Source organism: Ursus maritimus, unplaced genomic scaffold, assembly GCF_017311325.1.
Source record: "Ursus maritimus isolate PB19 unplaced genomic scaffold, ASM1731132v1 scaffold_8, whole genome shotgun sequence".
Classification (NCBI taxonomy): Eukaryota; Metazoa; Chordata; class Mammalia; order Carnivora; family Ursidae; genus Ursus; species Ursus maritimus.
Window position 1 is genome coordinate 75,456,203 of NW_024426996.1, and position 22,816 is coordinate 75,479,018.

General features: G+C 59.1%; 1 protein-coding gene across 1 annotated transcript in view; it reads left to right on the forward strand.

Moving 5' to 3' along the window:
* The window catches only part of WDR1 (WD repeat domain 1), a 41,765-nt gene that overhangs the window by 10,676 nt on the left and 8,273 nt on the right, over positions 1–22,816 (forward strand). The window contains exons 3-11 of the mRNA XM_040625128.1: positions 1,791–1,881; positions 6,806–6,953; positions 7,904–8,084; positions 15,564–15,641; positions 15,999–16,079; positions 16,423–16,656; positions 19,475–19,562; positions 21,111–21,267; positions 22,446–22,533. Of these exons, the coding sequence (XP_040481062.1) occupies positions 1,791–1,881; positions 6,806–6,953; positions 7,904–8,084; positions 15,564–15,641; positions 15,999–16,079; positions 16,423–16,656; positions 19,475–19,562; positions 21,111–21,267; positions 22,446–22,533 (1,146 nt within the window). The remainder of the gene's footprint in view (positions 1–1,790; positions 1,882–6,805; positions 6,954–7,903; positions 8,085–15,563; positions 15,642–15,998; positions 16,080–16,422; positions 16,657–19,474; positions 19,563–21,110; positions 21,268–22,445; positions 22,534–22,816) is intronic.

A 22,816-nucleotide genomic window follows, 5' to 3' on the forward strand; every position in this document is an offset into this window, starting at 1 on the left:
TGCTGTGATGGTTGAAGAGAGAAATACACTTGAAGCAGGTTGCAGAAAAACTAATAGGAAGAGATGACAAGAAGGTTTGGGATTCCAGGTTTCCCCACAACCCAAACCAGAGTGTTCTGTGAAACCTTACGTGAGCCAAATGGCCTAAAGCAAAGATGCATTTACCATCACTTTATATGAAGAAGAGTGTAGAGTGTTCCTAGACCTCCCAAAAATCACCTGTCCTGGCTCTTCTGATGCCTTAGAACACATCTTGCTAACAGATGCACGAAATAAATGGAAATAAAGCCCAGATGCTCCCAGACACAGCTTGGAGCTCTGGCCGCTTGTGGCTTCCAGGGAAGGAGCTGGGGGGGCACCACTCGCTGCTCTGGGGTGCCTGCTACCCCAGACCGGCTCATCCTGCCGCAAAACCGGTGCTGAATGCTATTTTGGCTTTTTTCCTTTTTTCATGAAAGTGAAGATCCTGCGTGGCTTTGTTTCGGTTGGTGAAAACAGGTACTAATGGAGGTCTTTTGGAAAAGCAAGGTGGCACAGTGCAAACTGGGGAAAAGCAGGGGATACCTGTTTCATGTGTCCTGGGTACCTCAGGGACATGTGAGATGCTTCAGGGGACAGAGAGAGGCCTTCGCAGGAGGCGGCTCTGCAGTTAGGCCGCATGAGTAGGTGTCAGCGGGCAGGAGGGTGGTCCTGGCCAGGGCAGCAGCATTCTCAGAGACATGGGGCTAGCGCTGGACTTCAGGGTCAGCCTCTCTGGTCTCAGTCTGGTAGAATGAGGGCTGTGGGGCTCCTGTGGAGGAAAGTGCAGGCCTCTCATCTTGTGGTCAGGTTGGGGAGAGGTGGGGGGAGTCGGGGGTCAGGCTAGATGTGCCTGCAGCAGCCGCCTCTAGAAAACAGGGTGTCCACACTGGGATTTGATGTGTCCTCAGCCTCCAGCCTGTGGGAGGCGGCCTCTTTCAAGAGCGCGTGGTTCATAGAAAGCCAACAGCGGGAATTGATGACCGAGTCTTGACTCCCTCCTGAAAGAAAGCCCAGCTGTAGAGACAAACGGAGAGCATCTCAGTATGTGTGTTTCAGGTGTGCTGAGGCCGCTCAAGTGTGTGTGAAAGTGGAGGCACCGCCATCTACTTTTAGTAAATAAGACATTAAAACGTTGCCGAGTAGTGGAGGTGCTTCTAGTCCCAGATGCCAGCCCTGTTCTTGCTGTGAGGCCAGCCAGCCTTCCATCTGGGCTACGATGCGAATAGGAAGTCCACATTTTCCAGCGAAGGTTGTGGCAGGGGGAGGCTCCCAGCTCCGAACCCCGCTGTGCTGCCGGAGCTCAGAGCCAGGGCGCTGTTTCAGGCCACACACTGCTTGGCAGCCGGGGTAGAGTTGCTTCTGAACAGGGAGACCAGCACGTAGGGGACTCCGGGAAGCAGCTGCAACGGGATGCACCCCACAAAGAAAGGTAGGATGGTACACTTGTTTCGGTGAAACTTCTGTTTTGAGTGTGTATTTTACAAATACGTATTTGTGCGGAAAAGCAAAAGAAAGACAGTCATCCCAAGTTCCGCAGCTGTCAGCTAAAGAGGAAGAGTTAAAACTACCCAGTTCTATCAGCCGAAGATAATAGGCAGGCAGGCAGTGGGCGTGTGGGCAGGTAGTCGTACTGCTGGGATTTTTCTTTATGGAGGTTTTGACATGAATGTGTAGTACGTGTGTTATTTTTAGCCCCCAGATCCACTCATCAGGAGAGTGGAAAGCGGTTGACTGCCTTCCTTGTGTTCATTCTGGTCTCCTCCCTGCAGAACCCAGCCCTTGCTGACATCTACACGGAGCATGCCCATCAGGTGGTGGTGGCCAAGTACGCGCCCAGCGGGTTCTACATCGCCTCTGGAGGTACCTGTGCGCGCGCATGGCTTGTGGATGCGTGTGGCGTGGCCCAGGAGTTCCCCAGGCCAGATGGGACTCCTGGCTGTAGGATGGTGGGAGGTGGAGAGGGAGGGAGGAGGAGCAGGGGTGGGGGGGGAAGAAAGGGAGGGGGTGCGGCAGGTGGAGCCAGTGTGATTAGTTTCATTTGGGGCTGATGAGGAAAGTACAAGCCACCAAAAAGCCCCATTGCAGAACTTTGCAGTTGGCAGTGTTCCAGCTGGTTCCAGCTCAGAGGTCAGCAGAAATGCTCGTGTGAGGTTAGCCAGAGGCCTTTTCGGGTAGCTGTATCATGATGTTTGGGAGCTCATTTGTGTGTGTGCGTGTGTGTTCTGAACTGCAGCTTTGTCTTGTGTCACCTTTATTCATTAGCTGCTCCTTTCCCAGTCCCTGTCAATGCGGGCCTCAGGCAGGTGCTCCATTCCACTCTGGTCTGGGTCTTTGCTCTCTCCAGCCAGGCTTTTGTGTGGCTCTGTGGGAGGCTGGCGGGCAGGAGGGACAGAAAGATCTTTACCACGGTGGATGCTTTGTTCACCCAGTTCTTTGAGGTAGATCTTCTGCCGTGTGCAAATGAGAAGGGGAGGCATAGAAGTTAGCCTGGCTTACCCGCGCCCCCCGTTTACTCATTCGTCCATTCGCACGCTCAGCAGGCACTGACTGGCTGCTTTGCCGGTGCCCAGCCCTGTCTGCGGCCTCAGGGAGAGCCAAGCAAGTGAGCTGGTGTGGGCCTGGGCAGTGTCAGCCTCCCCAGAGAGCCGCAGAGAGGAGCGAATTCCCAGAAGAACTGACCGGCCAGGAGAGGAGCGCGGGGGGCCACACACCCCCACGACTGCTCTGCGCTGCCTTCTGCCCCTCCCTGGGAGGCATGTCGGGACCTGTCTCTGGAGGGTTCGTCTCTTACTGTGCAGTCTGCCTGGAATAATTTACCTTCCTGGGCCTTTATTTTCTCTCCGGGAAGCCAGAGCAGCAATGTGTGTGAAATTCCTAGGACCGTCTTGCGCTGGTGGCCACCTGGTAGCAGGTGACTGAAGTGTCTGCCCCTAGACCCGGGACCTGCCAGAGAGCAAGCCGGGTGGCTGATGGCTACAGCCGGCAGTCGGGGCTGTGTGTGAGGAGCTTGGCTGGGAGTCTGGCCCAACGTGGGTACTTAACGAGGTTGCTGTTGAGACTCACTCCTACTCTATCTGTAAAACTCGCTCTAATTTATATGCCTTGGTTTATTTTAGCCGTGTAATTTTTTTTTAATTTATTTTTTGGCTGACCCTGCTTGCCAGCAAAATACCTTTTCCTTGAAAGCCCCAAGATGTGGCCCTGGTGCCTTTTAAAATGATGTCTTCGAGAGAGAGAAGTGTGGTTGGCAAGGGCCCCGCCGCCTCCTTGGCACATGGAGCTGCAGGCGCGGCTGCTGAGTCACGTGGGAGCCCAGGCCTGCGCTCCCAGGCCCCAGGGCCCCAGGGCCGGGTGCTTCACCAGCCAGCAAGCTGGCTTCAGATCCTCATGCCGAATCAGTGAGGAAGCCTGGCACAGAGACCATTGCAAAGGACAGTCACCTAAGTAAAGGGTCAGTTTGACCTGCTTCTCTCGCAGAGGCGCCCTGGTCTGGTGGAGGAACGGAGGGAGGTGTGGGCTGCACGCAGATCCAGGCGCTCTTGGGCGGAGATCACGTTTACTTTCTAGCGTTCTGGTCCCTTGAACGAAGAGAAGGAAACCCTCACTGCAGAGATTAGGTCCTGGGCTAAAAATAGCGTGGTTGTACAGGGTTTGCAGTGAGGAGGACGGAGGCTGAGAAAGGGCTGTGCTCTCCGCCTAAGTGGGTTACTTGGTACCTGGCGTTCCCCGGGTTAGGGCGGGAGTCCCAGTACCTCAGGAGACCTGTGGCTTGCTCCCACATGGGTTTCCAGCCCTCTGTGGGACCTTCAGATTCCTATGAGTCTGAACGGTCTATGTCTGCTGAATGATTGAACCTTCCAGAAGGCCTACTGTGTAAGGAGCCCATGCCAGGGGCTGGACCCTCAGCCCTAGACAAAATGGTCAGTCTCTGCCCTTGGGTTGACATGGCTCACGGTGCCATGTTCTCTTGTTCAGAGCCATTTCCAGGGCAAACCCAGTTCCCTTTTTGTAGCCATGTCTTCTTGGGTAACTTTAATGCTAGTGGTCTATGCCCCATACTCCGTCCCTTGAGCACCCACTAGGGCTGTGAATCCCAGGCTGCCCTCAGAGCAATGCACCCAGGCCGCAGAGTGGCAGGCTTCCTAGGAGAGGGGCCGCATGCCCAGAGGGGAGGAGAGAAGGGTTGCTCAGGTGAGGAACATAGGTAGAGAGGCCAGGCTGCGAAGCTGGCGAGCAGAGGCCTCCGTGGGCACTGGAAGGCCCACCTCACTCCCTGCTCCCTGTGGTCCCCCATGTTGCAAGCTGCCGGGGAGAGGGGGCAGGCTCAACAAGACTGATCCTCTTGGTGCGGTGGAGATGCCTTCCCAGGAGGGGACAGAAGGAACTCTTTCCCCATCAGTTCTGACCTCTTGCAGGTGTTCTCTGTCCCCGGGCAGGTATCTTTGTTGTGCCCCCGGCACCCAGCACGGGGCTTGGCACCATGGGCAATTGGTCAGGATCTCGTGACTGCCCAGGGGCTGCCCTCGTCAGTGGGGCCCGAGCGCCTGGTCTCCAAGCCCCCCTGTCTCTTTCTGGAGCAGCCCCAGCTGCTTCCAAAAAAGGAATTAAATGTATGGAAGCAACCTAAATGTCCCTTAATGGACAAACGGATACGGAAAATGTGGCATATATGTATGTTGGAATCGTGACACGGGCGTAAAAAAGGATGAGGTCGTTCCATCTGAGACACCACAGGAGGCCCTAGAGGGTATTATAGTGAGTAAAATAGACTGAGAAAGACAAAGACCATATGACTCCACTTAGAGTGGAATCTAAGGGAAAAAAAGAATAAACAAAAGCAGAATCAGACTATAAACACAGAGAACCCAGGATGGTTGCCCGAGGGGCGGGGGCGGGGCGTGAGGGGGTGGGGGGGTTGGGAGATGCAGGCTCCTGGGTGTGGAATGAGCGAGTGGTGGGAATGCAGGATGCAGCACAGGGAACGCAGTCGCAGACATCGTCATAGTAACGCCAGGACAGATGGTGGTTTCCCCTGTGCTGCACGTGGCGTAACCTGTAGACTTGTCGGGTCACTGGGTTGTACACCTGAAAGTAACGTGACATCGTCAGCTCGCCTCAGGTGAACCAAAAGAAGGGTTAAATGGACAAGCAGGGCCCAGTGGAGGGCCTGGTGGGGAGGCCGTGGGAAACACGACTCCGCCGGGCCCGGGGAGGAGGCCCACCCCCAACCCCACCCCCGGGAGCGGGCAGTGGCTGGCAGAGCCCAGGGGAGGCTGGCAAGCCAGCGCCATTCCGCCCGAGAGGATGGGACACGGTGAGCCTGAGCTGTAGACGCTGATTGTGCAGGACTCTAGAGCCCCCTAGACAGGCCTGAGCCCAGCCAACCAGGAATTAGTTCCAGGTCATCTTTGGAACTCCCCTCAGCCAGGCAGCCTTCCTGGACCTCCCCCAGAGAGGCCGAGGGTCCCTGGGGCCCCTCAGGTTGTGCTCTTCACGTGGCCGTGAGTCTGCCCTCGTCTGCCCCGCAGACTGTGGGCCCGGGTGCTTGCCCGTGAGGCAGGGTCTCCAGTGGCCTCCTGCAGATCCTTAGTTCATTCGCTGGTGAGTGGTGACCAGCTTGTGGCGAGCACCTCCAGTGTATCCAGCGCTCGTCCAAGACTACACGTGCTAACTTGTTTCAGCCTCTCAGCAGCCCCCCGAGGTGGCCCTGTCCTTCCCCTCTGGTCAGTGCAGTTGTAGGTGTGATGTGTTGTTTGACACCCTTGGAGCCCCGTGCAGCCTCCGTCTCCTTCAGTTCTGAGGCCCGAACGGGAGGACAGAAGCTGGGCTCACAGAACAGCTGGAGGGTCTGTGTTAAGTGCTAAAGGGGCCTGGGGACCCTGGGAATCCCTGGGAGCCTACCTGGTGGGAGCACCCCCCCACCCCCCCGGCCCCAATGTGGGCCTGAGGACTTAGTGTAAAATCCTCCATCTTCATGCTGATTTGGGAGCTCAGTGCTCTTTGGAAAGGGCTGTGTCGGAATTGGTCTCAGATCTTGGTGACAGGATCCTGCCGGGAAGGGAGGGGTGTGCCTCTCCCTCCCCCTCACGACGCTGTCACTGTATTACTAATCCCCAAGGAGAGGCGTGGCTTCGCGTTCTGTCTGTAGTACCACTTCGCCTTCCAGCACCCACCTGCGTGCCTCCCGCAGGAATCCTGCTCTCACCTCGCTCATCTGGGCTGTGGGGTGTGCCTCGCCGTACACGCCGTAGACGCAGGGGTGGGGTGAGGAGCTGGAGGGGAGCCCAGGCGGGGGCCGCGTGGAAGTCACAGTGTGCACCAGCTGCACACAGCGCTGCTCCTTGCTGGCACAGCCGCTGCGCGGGAGAGGCGGCTGTTGCTAGTCTTGTCACATTTTTGCAAATGAAGAACTTGAGTCCCGAGTGTTCAGAAAGCTGCCCAGGGCCCATATGCCATTTAGATCCCCCTGCAAGACTAGAATCAGAGACTAGAATCAGAACCAGACTGCTGCCTGACGGCTAGGCCTCCGTGTGGCCTAGCTTTCTGGTGCCCACACAGGGCTTGTCATCCAGGGGATGGCTGGTGAACTGCAGAGACCCAGTAGTGGGCCTCACGGAGGCCACAGGCTCTGATGGAGCAGTGGCACGTTTTGCTCACTTGAAACGCGGCCTTGGGCCGCTGCAGCAAGCCTATGAGCCCCTGGGCCGTGCTGCATGGACGTGCCTTGTGCCCACACTGCCAGACCAGGGATGAACATCGCTCTCGCCACCCTTTGTGTCCACAGATGTATCTGGAAAGCTCAGGATCTGGGATACCACGCAGAAGGAGCACCTCTTAAAGTATGAGTATCAGCCTTTCGCTGGGAAGATCAAGGACATTGCTTGGACAGAAGACAGTAAGAGGATCGCAGTGGTCGGGGAAGGAAGGGAGAAGTGAGTCTCTGGCCTCGGCCCCTCCCTGCCCGTGTGTCTTGGCTTTCTTTGTGGGCGCCCCTGCTGGGAGGGGAGCAGTGACCTCTGCGCCAGCTTGGCCTAGTGTGTGTTGAGGCCCCATGGGGCGGGGCCCCTCATCCCCTGGAACACCAGCTGTCGTGCCCATAGTCCAGGCAGCAGGAAAGGGGACGGGTCCCTCCCGGCATACCACACAGCCGCACCTGGCTGCAGGGGAGCTGGGCATATCACTGAAGTGACCTTACGAAGGAAGGGGGGCCAGTGGAGGTGGGGTAGGTGGCCCTCAGTGGCTGCTGCCCGCGGGTCCGGTGACCAGCAGGGTCAGTGCCGCAGTGCAGGGTTCCCTCCAGGGCACCACGGCAGCTTCAGGCACTCGGACTTGGCAGTTTCTCTTACTCAGAGGCTATTTTTAATGTGTGTTCTGGCAGGTGTTCGTTCTGCCGTAGTTTTTCAGGTCATCCAATTGGTCTTAACAATTCAGTTTTCATTCGAACACCGAGTAACCCCCACGGTATGTTTGCATCGGATGCCAGCTGAGAGCAAGGCACCATCTCCTTCTGGTAGGGGATGGTAGCTGCTAACTACCTTGGTCCCACCCAAAACAACCGTTAGGAAACGGATAAGCCACAGAGCTGTTCCCCGGCAGATGTTTTTAAGGGACCTTCCACATGGGAGACTTGTTGGCCTGGACCATATAGACGCAGACCTCCGGTCCCTTCCCCAAGGCACTTGGTCTCGGAATCTTTGACAAACAGCACACGGAGCTGAAGCCACCGTGCCTCCAGCGTTTGCTCCTTCAGCACGTGTGCGTGAAGCGCGGCCACGAGCGCCCCCCCACCCCCCTCTGAGCACTGGCACATAGCTGCCCACCTCTCATCGACCGTCCCCAGGGTTGATTGTTTTCTTCTTGTGACTCCTCTCTTCGGGTAAAGGTTTGGAGCCGTCTTCCTGTGGGACAGTGGCTCTTCCGTGGGCGAGATCACGGGACACAACAAAGTCATCAACAGCGTGGACATCAAGCAGAGCCGACCGTACCGGCTGGCCACAGGCAGTGACGATAACTGTGCCGCGTTCTTTGAGGGGCCACCGTTCAAGTTCAAGTTTACAATTGGCGTAAGTGGACGTCCCCTCTTGGGGGGAGTTTGCATATGACACTGGCAGCCTAGACCCTCAGGCTTGCGGGCGCGTGCCATTGATGCTGTGATGTGTAGACAGAAGTTTGCAGGGGAACTTCACATGACAGTGGGACAGCACACTAGCCGCCTGCCCACATGGCCCTGCGCTCGGGTCAGCAGGGCTGCTTCCAACAGAGAGGGACCCGCCCTGGGAGATGTGTGTGTTTCTGGGGTTGCGGGGAGGGCAGGGAGGGCACCTCTCTGCCCTGTGACCAGGTGAGCATCCTGGCCTGGAGGGGCTTTGTTAGAAAGGGGTAGCCCAGGGTTGTCTCTGGTTCTGCCAACTTGAGCCGCCCAGGTGGTGGAGCTGGTGAGCTTCCAGGGACACCCGGCTTCGTCTCCGGTGAGATGATGAGGGCGGGGTCACAGCTGGAATGACACGTGATGAGGAGAGTTAGATGCTTTGCCTGTAGAAGACACCTGTCCCGACACCTTAGCAGGGTGTCTTAGCTCTGCCCCTGCTCCCTGGTTGGGCAAGGGTCTGAACCCAAGCCTCATTTTTCCCGTCTGCAAGGTGGGTATGGGGGTATCGATACAGTGCGTTTATCCATGAACTTAACTGCATAGCTGCCCACGGGTCCAGAGCAGTTCCCTGTCCTATCTCATCAAGGATTAATGAGAGAATGTCCTTAAAGTGGCTCCATGGGGACCGCTGTTTACTTCAATGACTGAGCCCAGTGATTCATAAACCGCGGGCAGGGTGTGGCTGGAAAGGATGATGCCACTTCCTCAGCAGGTCCCCACAGGGTAGCCCTCGGGCGGTGGGCAGCATCTGCAGTGCAGATCGTGGCTCGGCTATGGAAGGGCTCTGCAGGGGTGCATGCCCTGCCGGCGGTGAAACAGACTCCGGTCTGCCCCCAGGGCCCCTGAGCAGGGCCAGGCGGCTGCATGGGAAGCCCAGCAAGGCCTTCTGTGCCCCACGGGGCGTGCAGCTCGGAGCTCTTTTTGCAGCGGTTCTTGTGGCCGTCTCCTGTGGCTGCCGCCTGGTTGGCAGGTGGTGGGGGCTTTGTCGAAGGCTGTGTTCAATGTCAGTGTTTTCTAAGTGCAGGTAGAGGTACGGTGGGATGAGTCAGATAACTGAACATCCTGCTTTGCACCCAGGAGAGGAAGGAGGAGGGAGGTAAGAGCTTTCTGCGGCAACAGGAGGCTGTCCTTGCATGTCTCAGTGAAGCTGTCCCTGCTCCCAAGTCCCCCTCCTCCCTCTCACTGCTTTATGTCACTTGGCCATGATCTGGGCTGTGGGCTGATAAGGCTCCTCTCCCTGCCCCAGGAGGGATCACTTCCTCTTTGCAGATGGGGACTAAACCCAGCCTGGAGCAGCTCAGCGGCAAGTCGGCAGAGCCAGGTTTGAGCCCAGGCAGCCCGAGCCTGACTTCAGCGCGCTGCCAGCCTTCTCTGTGTGCTCACTTGGGCACTTGGCCGGAATAATCTTTCTCTTTCCGTTTTCCTTTCTAATGTGAGAACACAAGCCGTCACTCCAAGGCCCGGGCCTAGGGCTGTCGGGTACAAACATTGTCCAAGCTGGCACCTGCGTACAGGTGGGCACACAGCTTGTCCTTAGGTCTGCCTGTGGAGCCTGTCACCCATGGGTCCTGCGTCAGGACCTGGCTGAAGACAGGAGTGAGGGATGCTGGGTGGCAGCCCAGCACCGCCGCTGGCTGGCTCTGTGACCCTTGGATGGGCCAGTGGTGTGTCTGGGTCCCCTCCGTAGACGGGACGGTGACCGCCATCCTCTGCTGGCCCCGCAGACCTGTGGGAGGACGTGAGATGCTAGCCAATGTCGGATCAGTGTGTCCACGAGAGTTCTTTAGGCTTCTGTCGGAGAAGATTCTAACAGGCTCAGATGGCCAGCGAATAAAGGATGGGGAGAGCACTCGGGGCCCCACACCCACCCAAATCTCCTGTCAAGTGTTGACAACTGTGTAGGTCAGTCTGACTTAAGCACGTGTATCTGCCCTCAGAGCCCCTCGAGTGCAGCTGGAGCGGGTGGCTGGCCGCCTGCCCATCCAGGCTCCAGCTTCTCGCCGTCACCCCTCACCAACAAGGGGTGAGCTTGTCAGGAGCACAGAGGGGTTGAGCTCAAGTTGCCGCCTTCGGAGAGACTGAGTTGTGCTCTCGGTTTCAGTACGTGCTGGAATAAAGTGCTGGTGGTGCGTGTACCCGAGGGGAGGTGAAAGTGTTTCAGACAAGCCGGCGTGACCGAATGTACTCGAGTCAGCCCGCCTGGCCATCCTGCTGGCTTGCATGGGGGGTCTGATCGCTTTTCTCTTTGGTTCTTGAGCTGCTTGGTTTAAACCAGCTGCTCAAGTTGTGCAGAGTGAGTGTAGACTCCTGATTCCTCTGGAGCGGAGTGAGGACCCGCTTCAGCCAGACTCTGCTGGGCCCTCGGGCTGTCAGTCCAGCATTAGTTTTCCTTTGCCTGAACCTGCTGTGGGCTGCAGAGGCTGCAGGAAGATGGGGTGGAGGAACCGTCACTGGAATAGCGCCCCGTCTCCCCCCATTTCAGATGCCGTGGGCCACCTGGGCAGGTGACTTCCCGGGATCGTAGGAGACCGGGTGTGGGATGGAGGCTTGAGGCATCACTGTCTCTGCTCTGGCACTGGCATTCTGTGGACAAAGGTTGGGATTCCCTTAGAAGACCCAAGAAAGAAGGGGCAGGTGGGCCCTTACCTACTCCTGCCTCTGCAGCAGGAATTTCTTCCCGCCGAGCACGTCCCTGCGTCCGATGCATGGTTAGCTTGCCCGCCTTGTCTGTGCACTTGGCCTATGGGCGCGTTGGGCGAGTTTCAGCGCCCCTCTGGCCATGCACTTCCTCTTCTGCCAGGGACGACCGCAGACGGCCCTTCTGGAGCAGGCACTTGGGAAGACTGTGTCCACAGCCAGGTGTTGTGGTCGATAGGACAGTTTATCTAATTCAGCGATTGCTTAGGTGGCACTCCTATGGCCCAGGCCACCTTGTCCAGGCTGTGGCTGTGTGATCTGGAGGTGGAAACTTCCCGAGGTTCTGAGCGTGGACGGAGCCCACCTGTGGCAGAGGGGACACCTGGTCTCCGCTCCAGCCGGCCGTGCTGTGCAGCGTGTCTGCCGCTCCCGGAGCGGCTTTCCCCTGCCACCTGTGTGGTCTTACCCATCACGGGCGGCGCTGAGCAGGGGTGTCCCACTTCCCTCTACACAGCGGAGGTGAGTTGAGCTAGAAATCTGCCTTGGCTATTATTAGAGGCATTGCCTTTCTAGGCAGTTAAGGCGAATTGGAGCTCTGCTATGCAGGATTTTCTGGTGGTATTTTTCCTGTTTCCTGACTCCCAGCAGGGGAGAAAGCAGCCGTTGCCGGCCCTTCGGCGTGTATCGGGTACCTGCTTTGTACTGGCCCTGGGCTGGGCCCACAGATGCCCTGCCTCATCCTTAGCCATTCGCCTTCCGCCCTTGTATCTGCCAGTGTTGCTTTTCAGAGAGCTATGGGTGCGTTAGTGCTGGTCATGCTTGCGGTCAGCGGGGCAGGTCTCCTTCCCCCCGTTTCGTTCCTGGTCTCCTGCGCAGGCTATGGCTGATGGCAGGGTACATGGCCTGGCCAGGCTCACAGGGACAAGCCTTCTGTCCCTTCCTCTGGTCCTCTTTCTCCAGAGGACAGTGGTTGCTGAGCCAGGGTGTCCAGGGTGGCAGGGGAAGCAGGCAGAGGGCAGGGTCACTTTTGTGTCTCTCAGCCAAGCTGAAGCAGGCGGAGGTGTGCCGCTACCCCTCTAAGCACGTGACAGGGAAGACTCCCCGGGGTGAGGGGAAGCCAGGTGTGGAGGGGGTGGTGGGCTGACTGGAGGAGTGAGGCAGTGTTGCAGGTGAGGACAGAAACCCATTTTCAGGGCACCAGCCGTAGGGGCGCGTGCTGTGCTCAGGGGGGACGAGGAGCTGGGCCCAGGCGTCTGAGCCTGTTTCTCCCTCCACGAGCTCAGGACGGGGCACAGGACAGGTGGGCAGGGCATTTCAGTGTGAGGGTTAGTAGCAGTTGTACGTTCAGGGGACAGCTGGGGCCAGTGAAACCAGGGAGGGCTCCCAGAGGAGACACCTGAGCTGACCAGCTCGTCTGCCTGGGCTCGCTGGAGTCAGGCCATGGAGCCTGGTGGTGCTCTGACCCTATCAGTGACGGGGGCTCAGGTACGTTACTTATTACCTAATGGCTTCACAACTCTGTTCTCAGTGTCGGCGGTGATGGTGGGTCAGGTGATGATGGGGGAGAGAGAATGACAGTGGGGGGTTTTCGGGGGGCTTTGCTGACACAGTAACCGCCAGAGCTCCGGTGAATGTCGACCGTGACTGATGGGCAGACAGGTGTAGACCGGACACCAAGGGCCTTCCACATTGGGATGGCCTGAGCGAGCTAGGCCTGTGGGATGGTGCTGTGACTCCTCCAGGGAGCGTGGGGAGGGCCAGGCTGCGAGCCGCGGCTGGGTTGGGCAGCCAGAGAAGAGGTCCATCGGGTGTCTGAACCCTCGCCATACCCCTCCCCCTCTGGGATGTTTCCCCAGACCCATTCCTTCTTTGTAATCAGGCCTCACCTCCCTGTGGAACAGGCTATTTTTAGTCCTCACTTTTTTGGTTAATGGGCTGTTCGCTGCTGTTTCCCTGTAAGTCGCTATTTCAGGAGCAGACATCAAGTTTCCTGCTCCTTTGGACTCTTGGCTCAAGCTGCAGGAAAAGCTGACAGGGAAGAGTTTCTAAAGCCAAAGGCCTTGGGTTCACACAGTGCCTGGTCCTCTGGGGGCATCTGCTGTTCCTGGCCCTCACTGAACCCAGGCTTTCCCACAAGCCTGCCTTGTTCCAGGGCCTGGGCAGGGACCTGCGGCATTCCAGCGGGGAGGAGGGCCTCTCTGCAAGGGCGGACATGGGCAGGTGTGGGGCTTGGGTGTCTGGTGCTGCCCTTCAGGAGGGCACCTGACTTCCGTGAGCTGGGCTTGGGATACGGGGACATTCCTGTTCTCTCAGGGAAGCAGCGAAACTGGTGGAATTGAATGGAGGCCGGCCATTGAACTCATGGCATATTCCTTATGCCTGGCAAAGGGGGATCAGCATCCCACACTGTAGCCCAGGGTCTGCTCCATTCGTTGTGCGCTCTTTTAGCATTCCAGTTCTTGGGGAGCGTGGCTGGCTCCCTTGCAGCCCCGGGTGGATGGCACCACGGTGGCATTTGGCCTGGGGAGTTAAGGGTCTGACCTGGGTGGCTCCCCTCCAGAAGGGGCCCGGCCTGCCCAGGCCCCAGAGCCAGTGCAGCCAAGCCCAGAGGTCTGGAAGAGAAACCAGAGACCCAGGTTCTCTCTGGGCCTGGTTGTCTCCTGGGAGGTGTCTGGAGGCTCCCTAAGGCCCTCGCAGTGGTAAGGTGGTGAGTGACCCGTGACCATGGTGAAGACAGAAGCAGTCAGGAGGGCTCGAGAGATCCCAGTTTGGGAAGCAGATTCCTTCCACCGTGGTTCGGATTGTGGACTGCGTCTGCTCTGGAACATGGAGCCCACGCCGTGCAGCAGGGAAGGTCAGCCCTCACACAGATGCGCACACACGAGAAACTCTGGTCCGTGGCCTCCGTGTCACCCTGCAGACCGGATGGCATGTTAGTAATGGGAACTGCCTCCCAGCGGTCCCCAAACCAGCACCACGTTCAGGCCGAAGCCGTGAGCCCATCGCACCTCCGTCACGGGCACTGGTGATGATGCCCCAGAGGACAGGCTCACGAGTCAGAGCAGAGTTGCAGCCCACGACGGTGCTCGCCAGGAAGAGGCAGGAATGAAGGCAGCTTGTGTGGATCACCCGTGTCCCTCGGCTCAGAGTGCTCGGGCTTTCCTGTCCCCGCGCCTGTGGGGGGATTCCCTCACAGCGAGACGAAGTGCTGGCCGCTGGGGGAAGCGGTGTGGTCGCCGAAGAGCAGATGCGGGGCTGTCTCTACGCTCCGGCTCTGGACTGAACCGCGTGGGGCCCGATGTGCCTGGCCGGGAATGTCAGCAGGCAGAGATCGTGGCTCCGTGGGACGAGAGCTGCCTACACCAGGGACACCCCAACTGCGGGGCGACTGTTCTGCTCAGCCTCCCAGTTGGACTTTGCAGACACATAGGTTCCTCTGACCCAGGCTCTGTGGCTCCCCTCCTTGGGATCCTGGCTCCGATTTCTCCTGCCTGGCCTGAGTGTCTTCGCCAGTGCCGTGAGCAGCACAGCGTCCTTGAAGGGTTAGCATTACAGGAACGTTACAAATGATGTGTTCCGTGGGCTCGTTCCCTGCGGCTGCCAGTAACAAAGGACTACCAACCAGGGGCTTCAACAGGGATTTATTCTCGTATCTGGAAGGCAGATCCTGAGATCAGGTGTCAGCAGGCTTGTGTCCCCCCCGCTCCTTCCAGATTCTGTCCGCTGGCATTCCTTGGTTCGAGGGAGCGTCCTCCTGGTCTGTCTCCCTTCTTCACTTGCTCTTCCCTCCCCGACTGTGTCTATCCCGATCTCCCTCATTGGAGCACACTAGTTACTGCATTAGGGCCGCCCTAAGGACCTCATCGTACCTCAACTGCGTCCGCACAGACCCTCTTTCCTAAGGAGGTTTCCGTGTACAGGTGGCACAGTTCAGCTCGACTCAGCCCCTCACATGACACACGCATGCAGAGCCTTCACACAAGCAGCTCCTGACTTAAGTTGACTCAGTGCTTGGCCTTGGAGGGCACTGTGGGGGCAGGTGACGGGCTGGGGCTTTCCTGAAGGTTAGGTGTTTATACCCACAGAATCCCTAAACCCTTCCTACCTGGAGGAGAGTTAAGAGTTCACTTAAGGGGTGTTTTTTGCAGGTGGGGGAGGGACGTGGGGTGTTTAGAGAATGTTTTCTTTTGCAAACCCTTGGTGGAGGAAAGATTGAGTTGTTTACTTATTTAGGAAAGGGAATCATCCCTGGAGGTCATCTGGAGTCTTACTCCCCAGAAGTGCAAGACCATTATTTAATTTCTTTAAAACCTCAGTTGTTAACCCAGCTCCATCCTGATCCCACTCAGCACCTGCTGTGTGCTGGGCCCTGGAGACTCGGAGAAGAGGCCTAGGGTTCTGGGCTTGAGCTATGTCTGGGACCCTGAGGGAAGAGAGCCGGCTTTGTCTGGGCTCTGTCGGCTCTGCAGGATGAGGATGGGGGGAACTCACACATCCGACAAGCATGGGAACGGGAGGCCTAGCAGGGGACGGCCTTCGGGCACAGATAGGCCTGGGCCAAGGCAGGCAGGCTGAAGCATACCTCCCAGTGAGTCAGGAGCTGCTTTGGGCTTGTTTTATTTGAGCTCTGAGGTCATCCTGTGGACGGACAGTTGACATTGGCAGCCAGAGCAGATGTTTGAAGCAGACTGCATATTTCATAAAGAATTTCCCAGAACCTCTGTCATCAGGTGGGTAACTGTGCTCTTTCCTGCAGGACCACGGCCGCTTTGTCAACTGTGTGCGATTCTCTCCTGATGGGAACAGATTTGCCACTGCCAGCGCGGATGGCCAGGTGAGGGCCGGGGCCCGGGGCGGTGGGGGCGCATCTGACCGCCTCCCAGCTCTTGAGGGCAGGCCAACCTCCCAAAGCGGTATTTCCAGGAGGAACTAGGACTCTCCCTCCATCCCATTCCTGGAAGGCGTTCGGTTCCGGGCTGTGTCATCACAGCTTAGTGGCCCCCTTTCCATCGCTCTCCTTTTAAACGGAGCTGGGACTCCACCCGTTAGCACAGTTTTCAGATCCCTTTTTTAAGAGTCACAGTAGCAAACTCTTGAGGGTAGAGCAGGGACGAGGAAGAGCTCATTTCGCCTGCCAGCTGGTGAGCGCATCCTCCCACCTGTGACCCACATGTGCGTTGTTCCTTGAAAGATCTACATCTACGATGGAAAGACGGGAGAGAAAGTGTGTGCCCTGGGAGGAGGCAAGGCTCACGACGGAGGCATTTACGCTGTGAGTACGGATCCGTGTTGTGGGAGCGTGCCAGCGACTGGTGGGGCCGTGTCTGTGTGTGCACTCGTTGGTACACAACTCGGTGTTAGGAGCGTGAAGTGGGAGGGGGCTGAAGGAGGGGCGGCGGCGGAGAGCTTCTGGGTCCCACAGAAGGGCTGTCGTGGCCTGGAGAAGCCAGTGACCGGAGCAGGGGCCTGGACCCTGGTCCCACCGGGTCCCCACCGAGTCCCCCCTGGGTATGGCTTCTCCCTGCTCAGAAGTGGGGGCTGTGGACAGGCCGCTCTCTAAGGCCCTTTCCCACTCTGTGCTCGCTGACGTGTGGCCTGCTCTTTCATTTGCGTAGATCAGCTGGAGCCCTGATAGCACCCATTTGCTTTCTGCTTCCGGAGACAAAACCTCGAAGATTTGGGACGTCAGTGTGAACTCTGTCGTCAATACGTTTACAATGGGCTCCACCGTTCTGGACCAGCAGCTGGGCTGCTTGTGGCAGAAGGACCACCTCCTCAGCATCTCCCTGTCTGGGTACATCAATTACCTGGACAAAAACAACCCCAGCAAGCCCCTGCGGGTCATCAAGGTGAGGCTGCGCCGCGGTGGCTCTGCCTGTACCTGCCTGTAGGGCTGTCAGAGGAAGCGTGCACCCCTCGAGCAAGAGGGAGAACCTGCGTGAGGCCAGGCGGGGGACCGGCCCTGGGGTTTGGTCAAGGGCAGGATGCTAGTTGCTTTGGGGTGTGTGTTTAGCAGAAGTCGGAGGCTGATGCCGAGTTCCCCTTGAGCTTCTAGAAGCATCAGGGGGCTCGGCCTTGGGGCTGTGGACAGAGGCCCTCACTCTGCTGTCAGGAGTCCGTGTGTCCTGGGGAGAATAGCCTCCCTCAGGAGCTTACAGCTGGAGCACACGGAGCCCCAGGAGCATCGCCACAGACAGGGAGGACCAGCAGAGAGCCTGCAGGAGGCCCAGGAGGCCTTGGGACTGGACCTGGGCATCATGCGGCTCTTGAACATGGGATGGAGTGTGAGGAGACCTTGAGTTTTATGTGGTTCGAGCAGGGAAGGCACGTGGGAGGGAATGAGTGTGGAGAAACAGGTGGTCCCTGAGGTATAGAGGGCTCGAGTGCCCGGCCGGGAGTTCGTGCAGCAGCAAGCAGTGGGAGGTGGTAGGACCCCTCCCCAGCTTCTGTCCCTGTCACCTGGAGGGCTTCCTCCGGGCAGCTGATGCCCAGAGTCTGCCCTGGGTGCCCCTTCTTTTCTTGGGGGGGGGGGGGAGAATGCCTTCTCCTTCCTGCAGCCCGAGTGGTCTCGGTATCTCAGGAGACCAGCAGCCAGGCGAGGACCTAGGAGCTCCCCAAGCACAGGGCCAGCCCTGGTGCCGCTCCCTGTAGACCCTGCTTCTGCCTGGGAGTTGAGGGAGGCGTTGCCTGAGGTGGGAGACACTGTGTCCCATTCAAGAGGGGATGTGGCTTGCAGGGGAGGACTGATCTAGTGTCACAGCAGCATCTGTCCTCAGTGCTGGCCCCACACCTTCTGCTCCCATGATGCTCCCCCCAGCTTGACCCTAAGGACGGGGCACTGGGACCTCCTCCTTGATGGGCTCCCAGCCTGGCGCAGTGCCTATGTTACGCAGGTGTATATGGCACAGAGCCAGGGAGCGCTGGGGGAGGGGGCATGCAGGACACAGTCACTTTGCTGGGCCTCCAGACGTCATGGGGAAAATTCCTTCAGAGATTCAGGTATGAGCCCACTTGTGCCCAGAAGAGCAGTTTCCCGCTGGCCACTGAAAGCATGGGAACTACAGGCTGGGCTTCTGTTTTCTCCCAGGCCAGCTCAGGGACTCTTGTGGGAAAGGGAACTCCTGTTCCCGCTCCCACCGCAGCGTGTGCGCAGGAACCCGGGGGGCACTTGGTGCTGATCTCACACTGCAGAGGCGTCTGAGCCACACGTGGGGCCCGGGAGAAGGCCAAACTTAGACTAGAGTGCTCGGCCCTGCTGCACATTGAGATTGAAAAAGAGATGGATCCCTGGGGAGCCTGAGGGAGGACCGGGAGGCCTTGCAACTGGACCTGCCCCAGAGGGATTTGGGCAGAACCTGTAGGGATGGCTCTAGCTGTTGGGACTCCTAAAGCACACCCGGGGTTCTGATGTGTAGCTGGATCAGCGGTTCTTATGCTAGAAGGTCCGTCGGACTCAGCCAAGAGCCAGCTTGTTCAGACACGGTGGCTGGGTTCGCCTGTGGGCATCTGCGGGGCCCGTGCGAGCTCAGGCTCCTCACCAGCTCGCGGGTGACACTGTGGCCCCAGACAGGGCACGTGCACGGAGTCCGCGGGCATCTCCCCGGGTGCAGGTCCTGAGTCATCAGGATCGTCTGAGGACCACGCGTTAAGTATCAGGTCTGGTGGACTTTGTCCTAGGAGACGTGAGGTGGAAAGGACGCAGTGTGTCCCCTGAGAACTGTGTGCACCTTTCTTAGAAGACTGTTGTCACATTGTGGCAATAAGTGGAACCCTGCGGGATGCTTGGGAAGCCCCCGGGACGAGGCCTGTGCAGAATTGTGCCACCTGGCAGCGGAGCATGGCTGGGAAGGACCAGAGACCTGCCCACCCCAGGCCCTCGGCAGCAGTTAACAGCGAGGTTACATGTTCCCCTAGCCGGGGGGTCTGGCTATAGAGGAGTCGTCTGTGCCCGTCATGTTGCCAGTCAGGGAGGTTTTGGGCTTCAGGGCCCTCTGACAGCTTGGGTGGGGCGGGGTGTGCTGGGAGAGCAGAAGCCTCCTCACAAGCCAAGAGTTGAAGCTAGAGTTGTATGTTCTGGTTCTGGGGAGAGAACAGATTGTCAGTAGCACCCCGGGACTGTCTGGGTCTCTCTCTGGGTGGCTGGGAGCTCTTCCTGTGTTCCGCTGCTGTCTGGGTCCCTGCAGGGCCCGGATGTCTCCCCACGTGCCTCTGAGCATTCGGCCCTCCTGTGACTGATCCTGTTTACTGCTGCTTCCCCACCCTGGAGGCTCAGCTCGGGGTTGGGGCTCCCCGTCGTGTGCCGGGCGTGAGCAGCATTTCCCCCGTTCGGGGCACTGCCAGGGTCAGTTGCTCAGAGCACGCCCCTGGCACCTGGGGCTTTATGAGATCCCGTCCTCGGCCCGGGTTGGGGTTGGGTGCCGGGAGGGAGGGCTGCCTGATGAGGTTTTGTCAGATGGCCAGTCAGCTGGGGAAGCGCTGGCCTCGCCGCTCATGGAAGGGGTTTCCGGGCACACGGGGGGTTGCAGGGTCTTGGCACCGATGTCAGCCGCGATGTGGAGGGTCTCTGCCTCATTCCCTAGGGGCACAGTCAGTGGAGGGCGGTTGGCAGGTTGCAGAGGCAGAATGGCGTGTTCTCAGCTCAGCCCGCCCCGTCCATCTCCTCCGCAGGGTCACAGCAAATCCATCCAGTGTCTGACGGTGCATAAAAACGGCGGCAAGTCCTACATCTACTCCGGGAGCCACGACGGACACATTAATATCCTTTGGCTTACAGAGCTGGCTCCGGGACCACTGGCAGGAGAGGTGGGAGTGTTCTGTCCCCATGGAGCCAGGGGCCAGGCCTGCCAGGTGGCAGCAGCAGGGCTCCGACCACCGGGTGTGTCCACGCTGGGGGCCCCTGGCTCCAGGCTGCAGCCTTGACCCGATGGGTCACTTCTCTGTGCAGCTGTAAGTCGCTGTTCAACTCTGAATCGAGCTGCTGCTCCCGCCTGGGCCCCGAGTGCTGCCTGATCCCTCCCACAAGCCGTGAGTCAGGAGTCTTAGGATTCTGTAGGACCTAGAACCTGTCAGTACTGTCCCGTTGTTTTAAAAACAGAGAACAGAAGCTCAGAATGCTCGAGTGCCTTCCCCAGGGTCACACCACTGGTCAGCCACAGCTGGGACTGGAACCCGAATGTCCCTTCTGCTGAGGTTCTGTGCAGTCCAGTGAGACTTTCCCTGGAGGCATGTGAAGCAGCCCCTACAGCCCCCACTGTGTGTGTGGCCTGGGGCTCCCCCTCCTCCCAGGACTGTTGTCTGTGGGGTGCTGGGGTGTAGGCTGACTCAGCCCTGCAGGGCTTTGCGGTTTTCACAAGACAGCGCCAGCTAGGGAGGTCTCCCCACAGCCCTGGGGTAGAAGGACAGATGAGTCACCCGCCACCGCATTAAATGTAAGGAGGGTAGTGTATGGTGGGGCTGCATTGTCATCAGGGGCAGAGAAGGCTCTAGGGTCTGTCCCTCCTGGAGCGGCGTGCCAGTCTGCAGTCATGTTGTCTTCAGCTGCCCTGGCGTGGCTCCCCTCCTGGTGCGACGCCGCCTCTTCCAGATCTTCCCCAGGCCCAGCACCGGTGCACCCTGGCGCGAACTCTGATGCTCAGTGTCTGTGTGTCCTTGGGTATCCAGCGCTGGGGTCTCCATCACGAGAGCATGTCAGCCGTGGAGCCTACCTGTGGCGTTGTAGAGGCAACAGTAATCTGCGTTTGAGATGAGATTTCCTCCTGGAAATCTCACTTAAAACACCCCCTCCCCCTGAGCACCTCAAACTCATGGTGTGTAAACTCCGCCAAGGTGGGTCAGCCCCGTGCTGCTGCCGGGCGGCCCCTGGCCAGCCGTCCTCCGAGCGGGGAGGCGCAGCCGGCCTCGTGCTGACGGCCCCAGGCTTGTCAGCACTCAGGACGTGGAGTGAAGCATGGGCTCGGTGCCCAGTGAGAGGCCGTTTCCTCCCCACGGAGGCCGCCGCGGCCAGGCTGCGGTCTGTGTGCACCAGTAGCCCGCGGGGACCGCACACATCATGCCGCGTCGCCTGGCCGTGCACGGCGCTGCTGCAGGTGGTCCGGCTGCACTGCTCGGCGTGTCCTCAGTGGCCCGCTGCCGGTCACCAGGACGACTGTTCTGGAATTCGGACTTACACTTGCCCTAGACGTCCCCTCGGGCCCTGTGTTCCCAGCCCCGTCCCAAGTCGAGGCCCTGGAGGCGGGACGGCCATGCCTCCCCGGTGGGGCCTGCCCCGTGTCCTGGAGGCGGCTTTTCCTTAACCCCGCCCCACATTACTGGGATTCAGAGACGGGGGAGAATGACTCCTTCGCCGGGAAGGGCCACACGAACCAGGTGTCCAGGATGACGGTGGACGAGTCGGGGCAGCTGGTGAGCTGCAGCATGGACGACACGGTGCGGTACACCAACCTCACGCTGCGGGACTACAGGTGAGGGCTGCCGGGGGCCGGGGCCACGGTGCACCCCGGAACGGGGGCCCTTTGCTCGCACTGCTTCTGGCTCTCAGTGGCACTTGGCCCTTCTCACTGCTCTCCCTCGACGACTCCTGTGGCCAGGCCCTCGGCTGGGGGCCGGGTGAGAGTCCAGGTGGCCCGTGTGGACGGTGACCTGTGTAGACTCTGCCTGGGAACCAGGCGGAACATCTCAGCCCAGATGCCCTCCTCGTTCTATTCCTCATCAGCCAAGGAAGGGGACAGAGAAGCCGGCCTTGCGGGCTGTTGGGAAGGCCCAAAGGCCCTCACAGCTCCCTGCACATGGGAGGTGCTCTGAGGAAGCGGCAGCGTGGTGTGGTTTTGCTCCGGTGCCTTGAACTGGCCGTCCTTGGCTCCGGGACATAATTGTTAACAACCTGTGGCTTCCTGTGCAGGGTGAGGAGGGGGAGAGCAGGGTCTGGTCGTGGAAGTACGGGCTGGGAACCTGCAGCTCCCACCCCCACCAAGGTGCCCCAGAACCGGTGTCCAGGCCCTGGCCGTCCTCTGTGCTGCTGCCCCGTGCTGCCCTGCATTAGCACGGCCCTTGCGAGAGCCTTCCCACTGCACGCAGAGCTGCGCCCTCGGCCTCACAGGAGAGAGACCCCGAGGCACAGCCACAGTCTGGTGACCTGAGCCGCAGGGACCCCACGCTTGGCCCGGTCACATGGGATTTTCCTTAGTTTACTATTTTCAAGAAGTTTTTTTGTGTGTGCAAGATTTTCCAGGGCATGTTTTCATGGCATTAGCCAAAAACAAAGACCTGATTCTCATCTGTGAAAGTATCTGCTTCCTCAGGAGAGTCACCCTGCTGAGCAGAGTGGCTGTGACTGTGGGAGCGGGAGGTGGGCTCAGTTCCTTCTGTACCCAGGGATCGCCAGGGTCTGTGGCCGGTGGACTCAGGATGAGAGTGGGATCGGGTCCGCCAGCCCCCGCGTGATTTCCAATCTCTTTCCCTGGGGCAGGGGGTCCTTTCTCACTGGTCCCGGGTTCTAGCACATGGCTCTCTCAGTGTGGCTGGAGTAGCTTCTCCGCTTCCTGACCCCTGAGCTGCTGTGGGTGTGCAGTGAGCGTGTGCCCAACACACACATCACGCCCCCGTGAGGTGGGCGTAACACGTTTTCCCTTGTCTCCACCAGCGGGCAGGGAGTCGTGAAGATGGACGTCCAACCCAAGTGCGTGGCTGTGGGCCCCGGAGGCTACGCTGTGGTCGTGTGCATCGGCCAGGTACGGTCCGCTTCAGTGTGGCGGGGAGGACTGGGCGGCAGAACGGAGCTGGCGGGGCGCGGCCTCTGACCTCCCCTGGCCTCCTGTTCGGCCGAGCTCTGATACGTGTCTGTCCAAGTTCCACGTGCACGCGTGTTCAGTCAGTCAGTCCTCTCCGGTAGACACGTCCTACCCGCTTTACAGACAAGGGGAAAGAGGCCCAGGGAGGGTCGGTTGCTTGCCCAGGGTCTGCGGCTGCCAGAGGGCCCGGCTGTCGGGCATTAGCCTCCCTGGGTGTCCGTCA